Here is a 13,096-nt window from a genome sequence, read left to right on the forward strand (position 1 = left end):
TGATGTGGACATAGATCAGAATTATGTAAACTAGGTCAGATTGCTGTGGATTGAGATCGATTTAATGTGAAAGTCAATTTAAAGTGGATATAGGTCAGATTGTTGTGAAGTGGGTCTGATTTAACGTGGACATAGGTCAGCTTATTGTGAGATCGGCTAGATTAATGTGGACATAGGTCAGATTAATGTGAACATAATCCTCGGTCCGGTTAGCGGGCGGTCCGATTCAAATTGTTCGATGCTGGTCAAATCAAATGGACCATTTACTGCTAAGAGACTCTCTTTGTTAAATACCCCCTCTTGCTCGACATGGGGGCTAAGACAACAATAAAGGAGTAGTGGGAAAAGATACAGTAATAGAAGCAGCACCCCGAATGAAGCGTCAAGGATGCGGTGAAATATCTTTAAGTTAAGAAGCCTACACTACTCAGCTGGAAAAAGAGGGACTGGGATATGGACGCCCCATCGCCTGAAATGGGGGATCGCTTTCGTACACCAGGAGGGGGGCGCCCGTTGAATATGCAGTCATACGAGTATGATGTGTTGGAATAGCACGACAGCTGTTTTTGAGAAGACGGAAAAGTTATATTCGATGATATTATGACGTACTCTCTTACCGAGCCCGAATTCGCAACAAAAAAATCTAGTACAAGACGCACCCGTGTTAGGCGCTTTATGAAGCGATTCAAGCCGAATCCTGCTAGTGCAGCTGCAGAAGGTGATCAAGACCCCGAAAGTGCTGGTCAAAATAGGCCAGTCATGACAGAGGCCACCAACACCACTGTCGTCGACACGAGCGTCGAAGAAATCACGGTGCAGGAAGATTGACAGGGCGATATACACGATTATTGCAGTTCTGAAGCTGAATGCATTGCTGATCTGGCGGTAAACACGACGAGGTGCAAGAGCGTGTCCGTGCCGACCTAACCATCAAATCGTGTAAGTTTTGCTTGCGAAAAACCCCGATATACGCGGCAGCAGATGTTCTTAAAGGATTCCATCTTTATCAGCTTGGCCGTGCAATCAAGATCAAAGCTTACCTGAGCAAAACGTTACCAAGTGAGTCTGTACTTGCTGCCAGCAAAGTCACTCAGTAACCCCTTTGCTTATAATTCGAACCTGCTATTCCAGGGTGTATGCGCTGCAAAAGAGAGAAAAAACGTTTCTGAGAAAGAGATCGCAGTTGAAATTAGCGGACTAGGGATTTTTCCGACATCGACTACCAGGATTATGACGCGGTGACACAAGGCGACCGATGTGGTTAACTTACTGGAGTCGACATTTTCGTTAATCTCATGGACCGATCTTTCGATTGCCGTCTCCCCAGAATATCAAGTCAAGCAGGAAATCTTTTCTTAGGTAAGGCTGAAAGAAATACCCTTTTTCCAGCCAGGTAGAGTTCTCAATGAAGAAAACAATTATTTTGCTAACCGCTCACTAAAACGGGTACTTTATGCTGTAGATGGAGCATCTCGATGTCGCTGGTAAAGGGTCGCTAGGGGACATCACTTTAACTGCTGTGATGCAGGCGTTTTTCGCAGCACGAAGTGTACCTTCTATATGGAGCCTACCAAATGTGCAGTCATGATTGACGGGCGTGTTAGTGCTGACACGAAGCAGCTAACGCATCTATCTGCAGGCCTAACGAATGATATCATCCTGCTGCCTATTAACTGCAATGGCGTACATTGGTGCAGTATTATGGTCAATATTGCGAATGTCGACGTCCAGATGTACGACCCAATGTGTTCTTCCAGTCTGGAGCAAGTTCAAGACGTTGCAAAGGTAATTGTAAGGCTCTTACCAGCCCCGCAATCTCCGCGACTTCGATAACATATCCGATCATTTGACTCGGACCTCGGTATTCAGCTGGACAGCTATAACTGCGGCGTGTTCATTATGCTTTCGTGTGAAATGTTTTGTGGGGCAACGTGCTCAACTATTGATGCCTCATTCACACGTTGTCAGTTGCAATACTTGCGCTATCGCTACATGTTATGCGCATTAAATATACAGTTTAATACTTGCTCATTGAGCATTCAAAGTAAGCGTTAGTGGCAGCTTATCGCATCGCGCTGCATGTCAGTCTTACATAAGTTGATAGAGATGTACATCGCGCTGCATGCCAGTCTTGATCAAATTGATGTTGATGTACCTGCTGGTGTGCTGGCATCGTTCATGTCCTCTTAATCTAACTGCTCGATCTGCCGACCTGCTGTCGCTGGTAATGCTGTTGGTTGTGGCGCTGTCATTGCTAGCCACAATATAGCAGCTATCAGATTAGGCGATCAAAGCGCTCCAATAAGTTAGATCTCTCTCACTGGTGCTCCTCATGCGTCTTACTCGCACTGCTTCACTCGCTGTTGGCAACAACAAGCAACTAGGTAGCCTTTGATATCGCTCGCCAAGCGACTTTCGGGTACTGTGTGATTCACTGTGTGCATTGCACACTGATATCAGCACCGGCTTATCGCTCACAGTACCCGCTGCGTACCGCACTTGATTGCTGCGCTCGTGGCGCATCTGGCTCCAGATCATAGCACCGCGTCCGATACACGTTATACGTTTGCGGTTGGCTATTTTCGCTAGTTTGCTGGTGCTAAATCCGAGTCTACTATCGGCTTTTACTCGCAGAAGCTAACTACGTGGACTACTAGCGGCTTCAATGACAAAGAGGCGGCTAAAAAATTCGACTAGAGTCCTTTCGCAAAATTAAAGAAGTAGCTAAAGACTCCTGCAAGTCATCATGACGAGGCAGTGTTAGTGTTGCCATGTTTGTCAATATAGCTTCAGCCGTTTTAGTGATACCTCTTCACTCTTGAATTATAGCCTAGCTCAATACACGCATGGATTGCTAAATTCAATTTGGCAGCAATTATTCTGCCCTTTTGGGTGTATACCCATCGATAATCACGTCCTGAAGTATCATTCACATGTGGTGTGGCACGTGGATGATGTCAACATCCGTCTTGTGCTGTCTGTCGATTTTGGCAGCTCCACGCTCCGCACTCTTCGTTAGCAGCCTGCAGCGCCCACGCAGCCGCATAAAACTCTGATTTTGCTCCAGCAGAGCGAAAAGATGGTGTGTGTGGCTTACACACAAGCGGTTAAATTGGTCATAGCCATCTCGTGCTGTCTGCTGCTCTTGGTAGCCTCGCCCTCCCTTTCTAAGAAAGAATTTGCAAATACAATTGCGTTTTTGTCATCTTAGAATTTCTAGTCATAACTGCCAGCAGATTTGCATTGATCTCGAATCCACAAAGACAACTGCTCGTACAAGTATATGTAATGTACTATTTCAAATAAGATTAAAGCTGGGTCTCAGTATGCTGCGCATATAGTTGTCGGCAGATTTGTACTTGCTGTCACTATGCTTATGAATACAGGCAGATTGCTACTTACTGCCAGTACACTAGTTAAAGCGTCACTTTAAGGTGCCGGTAGAATTGAACTGGGTCTCGCTATGCTAGCCACCATGCGCATAAATCTGTCGGCAGAATTGTACTTGCCATTAGTATACTTATATATGCTCCTATTATACCTGCTAGCCCGAATGTACTACCCACAGCAATCTATGAGGTTGACTGATCTTCCTGTAGATTTCGCCTCAGTATAGAATTTACCTAGCAGCCCTCAATACAAGAACAAACGTTATGCTTGTTCATGAAGTTGTATGGAAATTTATAGAGACGGATGGCAACCGATACACTAAACTACAAGCCTCAAAGCGGAAACAATTAGTCGGCGCACCTCTTAAAATTGCCGAGTCAGAAGGCGCCCGTCTACGTGAGGCCTGGCTATTTTTCCGTGTCAAGACTCGAAGGAAGATGATGGCTGCTACTTCTGATCCTGGCTTTCCTCCTTGTGACTCCGGCACGGTGGATGAAAGACATAGAATTGTATCAAGAAAGCACACAACGTTCGTCCATGACAAAAGAAACACGGAAACGAACTCCTCATTCGCCAAGTATCAGTTGTACCCTTTAAAATCGACCGATCTTAGAAAGCCCGGGCCCGGTATCTTAGGTAACATTACAGGAAGAACTCGTTCGCCTGATTATTGCGCACAGCCCTGGTAGTTTGAGGGGTGTATAAGACACTGCAATTAAAAGCGTCTGAAAAGGCTGTAATGCTTTCCATATACAAAGACAAGCCCACGACCGCGGATGAGGCCTTCGTCATCGTAGCTCAAAGATTAAATGGCATTGTTTTGTCTATCAGCGGGATAACTTGTTTTGACCTGGGGTCTCTTACGGATGGACCTTCCGACGATTTTGCAGTGTCGAGGGCTAACGCGGACTATTTACGATACCAGGCGGCTACTCAAGACGCACATGATGCAACGACAAAGCTTCTACAACAGAGGATCTCGATAAACCTATTTTACCAGGTGCGATTCGATTTTTCGGAAACGTCCAAGAAATTCCAGCTCCCTAGCTCACTACATTTAAGAAGATAAGCAGCACCATAAATTTCACTGAATCAGATAAGTATGATATGTGTATTGCTCATTAAGAAAGACTTAAAGCGTGTACAACCTTTGTTGGGCGTCCTCTTATCTTGTGGTCCCTTATCCGGAAAGGTTTTTCTATTGGGGGCTTTTCCGTCGAACAACATATCTAGCGCTTGAGCAGCCATGATATACACAAATGAATCCAGGTTGAACATTTTTCTACAACCGCAAAGCCCGTTCTCAGCTGTTACATTCCACCCTAAGGCACAATGTTCTTCTACTTTAAGTTCCTGGTCAGTAATGTTTTAAATCGCGACATCCGTTACCGGAATCGACGAAAAGAAACGCAACGCTGTAAAATATTCACCCCAAGTGAAATTGTAAAAAGGAAATAAGACAAGCATATTTTAGCACTGCGGTAAGAGCCAATAATGTGTTAGCGCCACCCAATTTGACATTCCCACGCATTTCCATTCCGATCATCACTTCTTAGCTTTCTCCGATGCGGCGCAAGCCGCAGTGCACTAACGAAGCGCGCCGACAGGTACAGAACCCTTAAATCCTTACCGTCCTATTATTATATACTATTTTTTTTAAATATAAGCTGTACTTGATACTAGAGCTGCATGAGAAGTGACAGAAGAGCTGGCTTCCAAGTACCGAGTCCACTGCGCACCGCTGTGGCGCTGGGCTAAGGCAGAGGGCAAAATCAGCGAAGCTCAAGTAGCAAGTCCGAAGAAGAGGGTGAAAAGCACAGTCAAGAGAGGCGTATAACTTCGCTTTTCTCTGTTAGAATCACGGTATGTATTTAAAATGATCACTTTGCTTGATGAAGAATTGTTTACTAATTATGTATATCTCCAGTCTTTTAAAATGGTTTACGGATATAAGAAAGAGTGTACGCCCCATGACAAAAATGTTATCAAATTCTTCTAATTCTATGATTGAGTATGAAATAGGTGTAAAAAGTCAGTGTTTGCTGCTAGTGGCTGTCCGCTTAGAGCCGGAGTACCGTAGTGGAAGGTCTGTAGATGCCGCCGTGGCGAGCATACGGAGATTTTGTCTTCGCAACCGTCTTTTAGTGCGTGTTATTACCCACTGAGGCATAAAAAAACGCTCGGAGCTGCAGACAAGCAGTCTCAAAGTGCTTTAGTCTTACATTTTCTTACAGTTTAATTGCTGAAGGAGGTTGCGGACAAATTGTCAAGAGCTATCATCTACAACCTAGAAATGGATGGTCTACTTGCTGGATACTAGGGGCCCGACAAGTATGAGACAGTGTTTAATATTGATCAGACGTCCATTTACATCGACCTGGGGCCAAAACGGACCATTGAATTCGTCGGAGCCAAAAATGTGGATGCTATTCAAGGTAATAATTGCTGTTCACTTATTTTATAATTGTTTTTTATTAGGTGGCATTTTATTTATTTTTCAATTAAAGGAATGTCGGAAAACTCATTTCGTGCTTCGTTATTGCTCTGTGCTTCGGCCACGAATAAAAACGTTTGGCGTTCGTCATTTTTTCGGGAGCACGAAGTGGGCCAGTCCACCAGGAGTTGATGGGTAACCGCAACTATCGCAAGGGAGCTATCCTCACAGTTCAAAAGAAAGCGTATTGTGATGGAGAGCGGATGCTTGGGTGGATAAATGAGGTTTGTCTAAATATTTTTTCTATTTATTTTTTTAATTTGTTTGTATCTGTCCTATTTAGGTGTGGAAACCAAGTGTCACTGCCCCTAGGTTGTTGTTATTGGACTCGCCCAAGACTCACCGAATGAGTTCCGTAAGGAATACTCTCGAAAATGAGAGCTGCACCTCGGTTGAGTGTATTCCACCTGAGATTACAGGTTTTGCTCAGCCCATGGATGGGTCAGTGATGAACGAGCTCAAGAACTTGTGCAGAAGCTACTTCGTCAGCTACCACGCTGTCCGTGATTTTGCCGAAGACGCCCCTGCGCGCTGTAAGCTCGAAACGGAGATCGTAGCTAGAGCATGGAGAGAGGTTCGGATCAAGGTAATTGTGCGAGGGTTCATAAAGGCGGATATCGCGCCCTACGGATCGCGATATGTCGATGAAAGGTTTGTCGCTGAGGCGCCAGACAAGTTCGAAAATATTCGTATAGACGAGGAAGGCAATTGAAGATTAACACAAAATGACTTATTCTTTGAACGGGGTGTCATCCACAAGGTTTTTGTCGTATTAGATTTTTGATCGCGGTACTGTCGTTTCGAATATCTGTAGGTGCTGCTTTCAGCTGTTGCACACGAAATTCTCAAATACTGTGCCCCGGTTTTAAAGAAAAGAAGCGATTCTGGTGCGTGCTGCACTAGTAATGTGAGAGCCGATCTCTCTTCATTTCTCTAAGAACTCTAATAATGGGGTGGCGGGGGGGGGCAGCTGCAAAAGTAGTGGCCAGCATCGATCTAATCTGACTAACTTTGAGAAACTTCAAGAAGAAAGGTTCAAATGAAGCAATCTGAGCATACACCTTTGCTGGTCCAAGTTGGCGGTACTGTAGAGCAATGTTGACAGCAAAATATTTTGTGAAAAGAAAATAGTTTATAAAGTTGCAAACGAAACAAGTAAAGTTTGAATTTGACAGAAAATTACACAGCAAAGTGAAGACATCGTTGACCAAAGTGGCGCAATACCCAAAACGACACTGATAACGCCTCGTAACGCATGTCCCCCATGCGTTCAGCAGCAGCCACTGCGTGCTGACAGGGCAGAGACATTTCTGCAACCAAACGCATGATCATGCAGCCTATGTGACGCCTTGCAGCACGCTCCAGAAGAGCTATTCGCGCCTCTCCCTGCTGCCCCGCGTGGACGCGAAGCAGCGAAATCCTCTTGCGCAAGTGCAAGAGCATTCTTGACCTTTGCTTTGAATACACTGACGCAACCTGTTTGGATAGTAAAATAAGCATTAGAATAAGTCAAACAGCCCCACCTTACATACACTTACCATCAATCGGGTTTTACATTGGCGAGTAGGACGCCAAGCGAAGCAAGACGAGATCTTCATGCTCCGCTACGCGCGCCTCCGTCTGATTATGTGCTGGGGCGCTATCCGCACAGCGACAATCTCTTTGTCGTAAGAAAAGGCTTGGTAGGTGCCTGAGGCCTTCACTTTAGCATAGCTCTCCTCGACAAAAGCAGCATTTTGCTTCATTTTTATGCTGCCGCGCTCCAGGCGGTAGTGCACCAAGCCAGTTCTCGCTGATACGGCACATTGGATCTGCAGATTTGGACCTTTGGACGGGGGTAAAACCAGCGTAGCTCGCTCTCCCTTTTTGGCGTGCCCTTGGCTTCGTATGCAGTGCAACGTTGAAATTGGTTTCACCATAGTACACTACGAAGTCTCCGTCAGCCATATGGGCTCTAAGTTCTTCAGCAAACGCCTTTCTCTTGGTCTTATTGGCTTCATCATTGCAGGTTTGGGGCTCCACGCGGACATGTATACATGGTATACTCATACATTTAGCTTGTGAGTGTACAGAAATACTCAATTGTAATGTAACCTTGTTGTATACCTGCTTCAGCATGACCCGGTTCCGCGTCAGGTTTTTGCTGATGGTGGACAAGCTCAGTCGCATGCCTAAGTCGTGTAGCATCGCGGCTTAGGTGACACGAAAAGAGATATAGGGTGTCTGACATCGCACAGAGACTTAGCGTGGCAGCTTATGACATCAAGTAAAAAAAGAACGACTCTGTATCTGGGTCTCTTCGCTTGCCGATTTTAAAGGCCGTACACGTTTGTACGAGCTATGCGAATGCCGCGGTGCTAATAGGCGCTCAATTAGATGAGTTTTTAGTGCTTGTTAAGGTGATTTGTATCAAATCAGAGGAGAATGTCATCGTATCAGCCCATAAGATCATTGTAACATTTTTCGCGTGCTACACACAATAAAAAAACGTGGGACAGAGAAGTAATACAAATCCAGCAATCCCCGAATTGCCCGAGTTCATTGCGGCTGCTTACGATCTGAGACTAGCAAGAGAGCCGCAGGGTGAAATTGTATCCAAAGGTCCGACAGATCCATAACAATCACCGGGAAACATCTAGTGCTAAGTTTGAAAGTGGCATCTAAGTGGAAAAAAAAATCAGATGCTCGATCGAGTTTCTTGACAAGTAATTTGGTCGTTTAATCCAACAACTAGAGGGTTATCTTCAACTCCTTTACCAATTAATGTCTCTCCATTGACGTCAAGAGCAAATCCAAACGTAGATGATGTAGTTTCAGTGCGGCCATCCCGATAATAGTGCTTGTCAGCGTTTACAGCCATCACGTCGACAAAATCGTTGTCGATTTTTACGTTTGTTCCTGTAGGTTCGTACTACACACTGTACGTTTGGCAGAAGGTTTTAGGGTCGGTCTGCGGCAACCCGAAATCAACAACCATTTTGTGGATTACCACGACCGTCTGGCCTTCGCACACGACGTTTGAGCGCTCAAACGGCTATTTCTTGTAAGCGAAGACTGCTCGGTGCTCTCGCCGACAACCAAGCGCCCTCGGCGAGGGACAGCCGCAGATGAGAGCAGGACACACCACGAGCGCCGGCTCCATCTCGCAAATGTATAACACTGATGGTGTATGTTGTTTTGTGTCAGGGCACTTCCGTTTTACTTTACTTGGGTTAATTTTTCTTTTTTTAAGAAGTTGAATGACAAATTCGGATAAGGCAATTGGGATTCTTGGCCTGTAAAAGGAGGCATGTCCTGTGAAGGCTACATACGATCTGTGAAATTGACGCACTCTATATCAAATGACCATCTTTTTCTGTGATTATCACGCGCTCTCCTGGTTTTGCTTCATCAGAGAAAGAGTGTGTGGGTTTGGTCCACACCCAACCTGTTGAATGGGCCATAAAGCGGGTCGCTCGGCGTCACACTGTATGTCGATGTTACAAGTGCACTGACTATGTGTGTACACGGCGCCTAGTACCTGTGTCTATTGATGGCCTCATCGCTAATCAGCTGACAGCCTACTGGTGGTGAACGGATTGCTTGCCGGGCAATGCCGACAGCTGTTCTGGGAGAGCTCTGCCAAATTAAGACATGTAGTTTTTTTTTAAATTGATAAAACGGGAGTGACTAGGACGAGGACTAAGGAACCCGTCTGCTTGATGTGCTTTCAGTGCGGCTGTTGGTAGGCGATATGTACTTAATGGTATAGAGCACTTTGAGGCTGGTGAACCTGTAATCGACAATACTGAAGGAAATTGCTCTCGTCTTAACTTAAAATACTCTGCGAAACATCGTGCTGTGCGACTCCACGCCAGCACGGATTAGCCTGCAACTTGCTCATGGCCTATTTTGTCTAATCAGCTTATTTGTGGCCCTTAATGATAAGTGTGGCCTTTGTTGTGGAACCTCGTCGTGGAGCGAATGCACAAATGTAAAGGTTAGCTCTGGACGTATACAGAACTGACCTGATTTCCGGTCTGATGTTTGTCTCACCAACAATCAGAGGGAGGATATGAAATGGTGATGAAAGTGGTGAGGCCACGGATGTGGGGTCAGTCAGGAAAATGCGTCAAGGTGTGAACGTGGGTGCCCTAGAGGGAAATAGCGACGCTGGTGAGAAGCTACGTGCACTTGATGTTGATAAATAGGTCGACAGTGAAGCTGACCCGCACTGTCGGGAAAAATGGTGGACAATAACTCCGGAGCTACCGAGACGGACTTGCAGCAGCCTTAACAATTAAAAGGCAGGCTCAATAATAGCAGGACCGCGGTGTCAAGACGTGCAGAGCGAATAATCTGCTACGCTAGGGGGTACAAGTACGTGCGTGCATCGCTCTCGCAGCGGAAGATTGGGTATCGCTGTTCTAAGTATCGGGTAGGCTGCGAATGAAAGATGGAGCGCACGATTGATGTCACGGGCTACACTACCGTAATGACGCATATTTGCGACGGCAACGCCGTTGCAAGCTCCGTCAGAATCGCTGAAGACGAAATGAAAGCACAAAGTGATCTTCTGGCGATTAAGAACGTAGCGTGACCGCCTCGTCAAGGTTGGGAGGAGCTTCGACGTCGGGTTTCAGGCCGTGACAACCCCGACGTTGTACGTAAATTATCTGATCCAAGCGATTCGGTGTGTTCATCAAGCGAGGAGCCAGCACTACTCTGGCAACGTACAGGAATCAATAGCTATCCCATCACTCTCGCTCACATCTGGCGAGGAAACGTCATTCTTCCAGTTTCAGTTTGCGTCGATAAACTACGAGGTGTGACTTAAACCTAGGTGTCTGCTGGGTTGGGCTCACCCAGCATTAGTAGCCTTGATACTCTACCACGGGACGATGCTATTTAACTTTAGCAAGGTTAAACTCTGTAGGCTAGCGCTGAGGTGCGTGGACGCCGCGGATGTGGATGCTTAACGCGGTGCAACGCCGGTAGCTGGCTAAATGCACGCAACCCCCAAATTGCGCCGAGTACAACTGCGCTTCTGGTGCAGATTGTGAGAACGGACTCCGTGAAAAAAAATACCTGGGTATCGCGGGTAGTACGAGGAATGGGATGGGCAGTGGGGTGGCGACAGCAGCTATTCGCGAAGAAATGGGCAATTTTTTGGCAGGATAAAGGTATTTGCGCTCCACGCAAAAATGATACCGTGAATAGCGGGTATTTGATGCTTCTCAAGAAGAAATCTACGTATAACAAGCGTGTTGACACAGATGGCGAAGCCACTGGTGGGAAGGGGCTTCGCATGCAAGCCGCCTCTGTGAAACCCATGCGCACATTTCCATGAAGTACAAGTGGGGCGACGTTTCACCGCTGTTGTCGTCACTGTATGTGACGTATTTCCGGGAGAGCAAGTCACCGTATCTTACGGGAACAGTATCTGGTTCTTGTGCGGGTTGGGTGCCAGCACCGAGACTTTCACCACGTCTTGCCAAAACAAGAGCCGAGGATGACGAGAGCGTTGAACCATCCGCCTACAGCGCTGTAGTCAGTTCTGCTGATTTGCTGCAAAAATGGAGACTTGCTGCGTTTAGGTTCGAGTCTTAGGAAACTACTACTTGTTTGTGAAGAGAAGATTGTTGTCAATTCCAAACCGTATCGGTAAATAAGCCAATACCGGTACTCAGACTACCGGTAAATACTTGAAAGATTGTTTTAATCGACGTACACCACAGCTATTATTGTTTTAACCAATCGCGGACGTTTTTGTCGCTGACTGGCCATGAAACAGCACTATCGACTGCAGCAATGGCGTCGGGTGTGATGCGCGGCGTGCTCAAGCGCAAGCTGCAGATAGAGCAGGAGGGTGCCGCTGTCACCAAGAAGCAGCGCGTGTACAAGGACACAGTCACGGCTGTGGATGTGATGAACAAATTGTTGTCGCCCGATGGAGATGTAGGCTACGACGTGACGGAGGACGAGTGGGAGCAGCTAGTGCAGCTAACGCAGAAGAGCGAGCGCTTCGAGAAGCTCTTCACCTTCCCGGAAGACGAACCTGGCTGGGTCACTACAAAGAGCAAGAAAAAAAAGACACACCTTAACATTGTGGCTGTCGATTGCGAAATGTGCGTCACGCAAGATGAGAGTAATTGTGAGCGCAAGACCAACGCGCTGTGCCGCGTATCCGCAGTGGACGGTGAGCACATGCTGCGAAATATCATCTCAGACTTCATTGTACACCAACCTGAGCCTGGCTTCCACATGGTCGACCCGAAGACGGACATCCACGGCATCACGCCACAGCAGATCGCCAGCTGCAAGATCACTGTGGCTCAGGCGCAGAAGAAGATGCTCAAGTACATTAACAAAGACACCATCGTGGTGGGCCACTCGGTGTACGGCGACTTGGCTAGTATGCGTATCAACCACCGACGCGTCATCGACACGGCGCTCATCTTTCAACGTAAAGACGGCAGTCCGTCCCGTGCGACGCCCGGACTGAAGGATCTCACAAAGTTCTTGCTTGGCTTTGACATGCCCCAGGGCCACGACAGTACTGTCGATGCTCAAGCGTCCATGATGGCCGCCAAATATGCTGCTCGACATGAAACCGGAAGGATCATCCCGTCAGCTCTGGAGCTGCATGGACCTCGTGTTAAGGAAACTCGCGGCGAAGTTGCAAGGACTATGGAACGAACAGAATACACGGGTCCTGCTGTGCTCGTTGCGACAGCCTACCAACCGGGAGAACCTGGTAAACCCGTCCCCGTAAAGATCCCTGTGAATGACGCGTCCTACATTGACATGGCCGCCATCGAGACAACAGCCAGGAAACACAAGAGTGAAGCTATGATCGCACGTTCCTGTCGCTTGCGTTTGCATCGAATTCCGAAGGGTTTGTCCAGTAAAGACATCGAAAAGTGGTTTTATGAGAACACCCACATCGTGCCTACCGCTGTAGAGAAGATTGTCTGGCTGCCGAACCAAAACCGTGGCTCGTGTAACGTGACTTTCTCGACCAACGCTCATGCAGCTCTGGCCTTCGAGAGTGCCCAAGGTCCGAACGGTAAGACCAAGATCACCAACGATTCTATCGGTCGCCCACAGAAAACGATCGCTATCGTCAGCTACATGGGGAAAACATACAAGAATGTGGCACTTGGGGTTCTATAGACTAAGCTAGGAAACCAAGCAACGACCAAATTCATAGTATTGCGGAGACCGGACCAT

At 47.0% G+C, this 13,096-nt stretch overlaps 1 protein-coding gene across 1 annotated transcript; it reads left to right on the forward strand.

Annotated features, from left to right (window-relative positions):
- Nucleotides 1–11,791: 11,791 nt before the first annotated feature.
- Nucleotides 11,792–13,039, forward strand: PITG_04887 (uncharacterized protein; the record flags this gene model as incomplete). Its single annotated transcript, XM_002905544.1, has 2 exons — nucleotides 11,792–12,518; nucleotides 12,615–13,039. The coding sequence occupies 2 exons, from the start codon at nucleotides 11,792–11,794 to the stop codon at nucleotides 13,037–13,039; spliced, it is 1,152 nt and encodes a 383-aa protein (XP_002905590.1).
- Between the last annotated feature and the right edge of the window lie 57 nt (nucleotides 13,040–13,096).

This window comes from Phytophthora infestans, genomic scaffold (genome assembly GCF_000142945.1).
Source record: "Phytophthora infestans T30-4 supercont1.6 genomic scaffold, whole genome shotgun sequence".
NCBI classification, from domain to species: domain Eukaryota; phylum Oomycota; class Peronosporomycetes; order Peronosporales; family Peronosporaceae; genus Phytophthora; species Phytophthora infestans.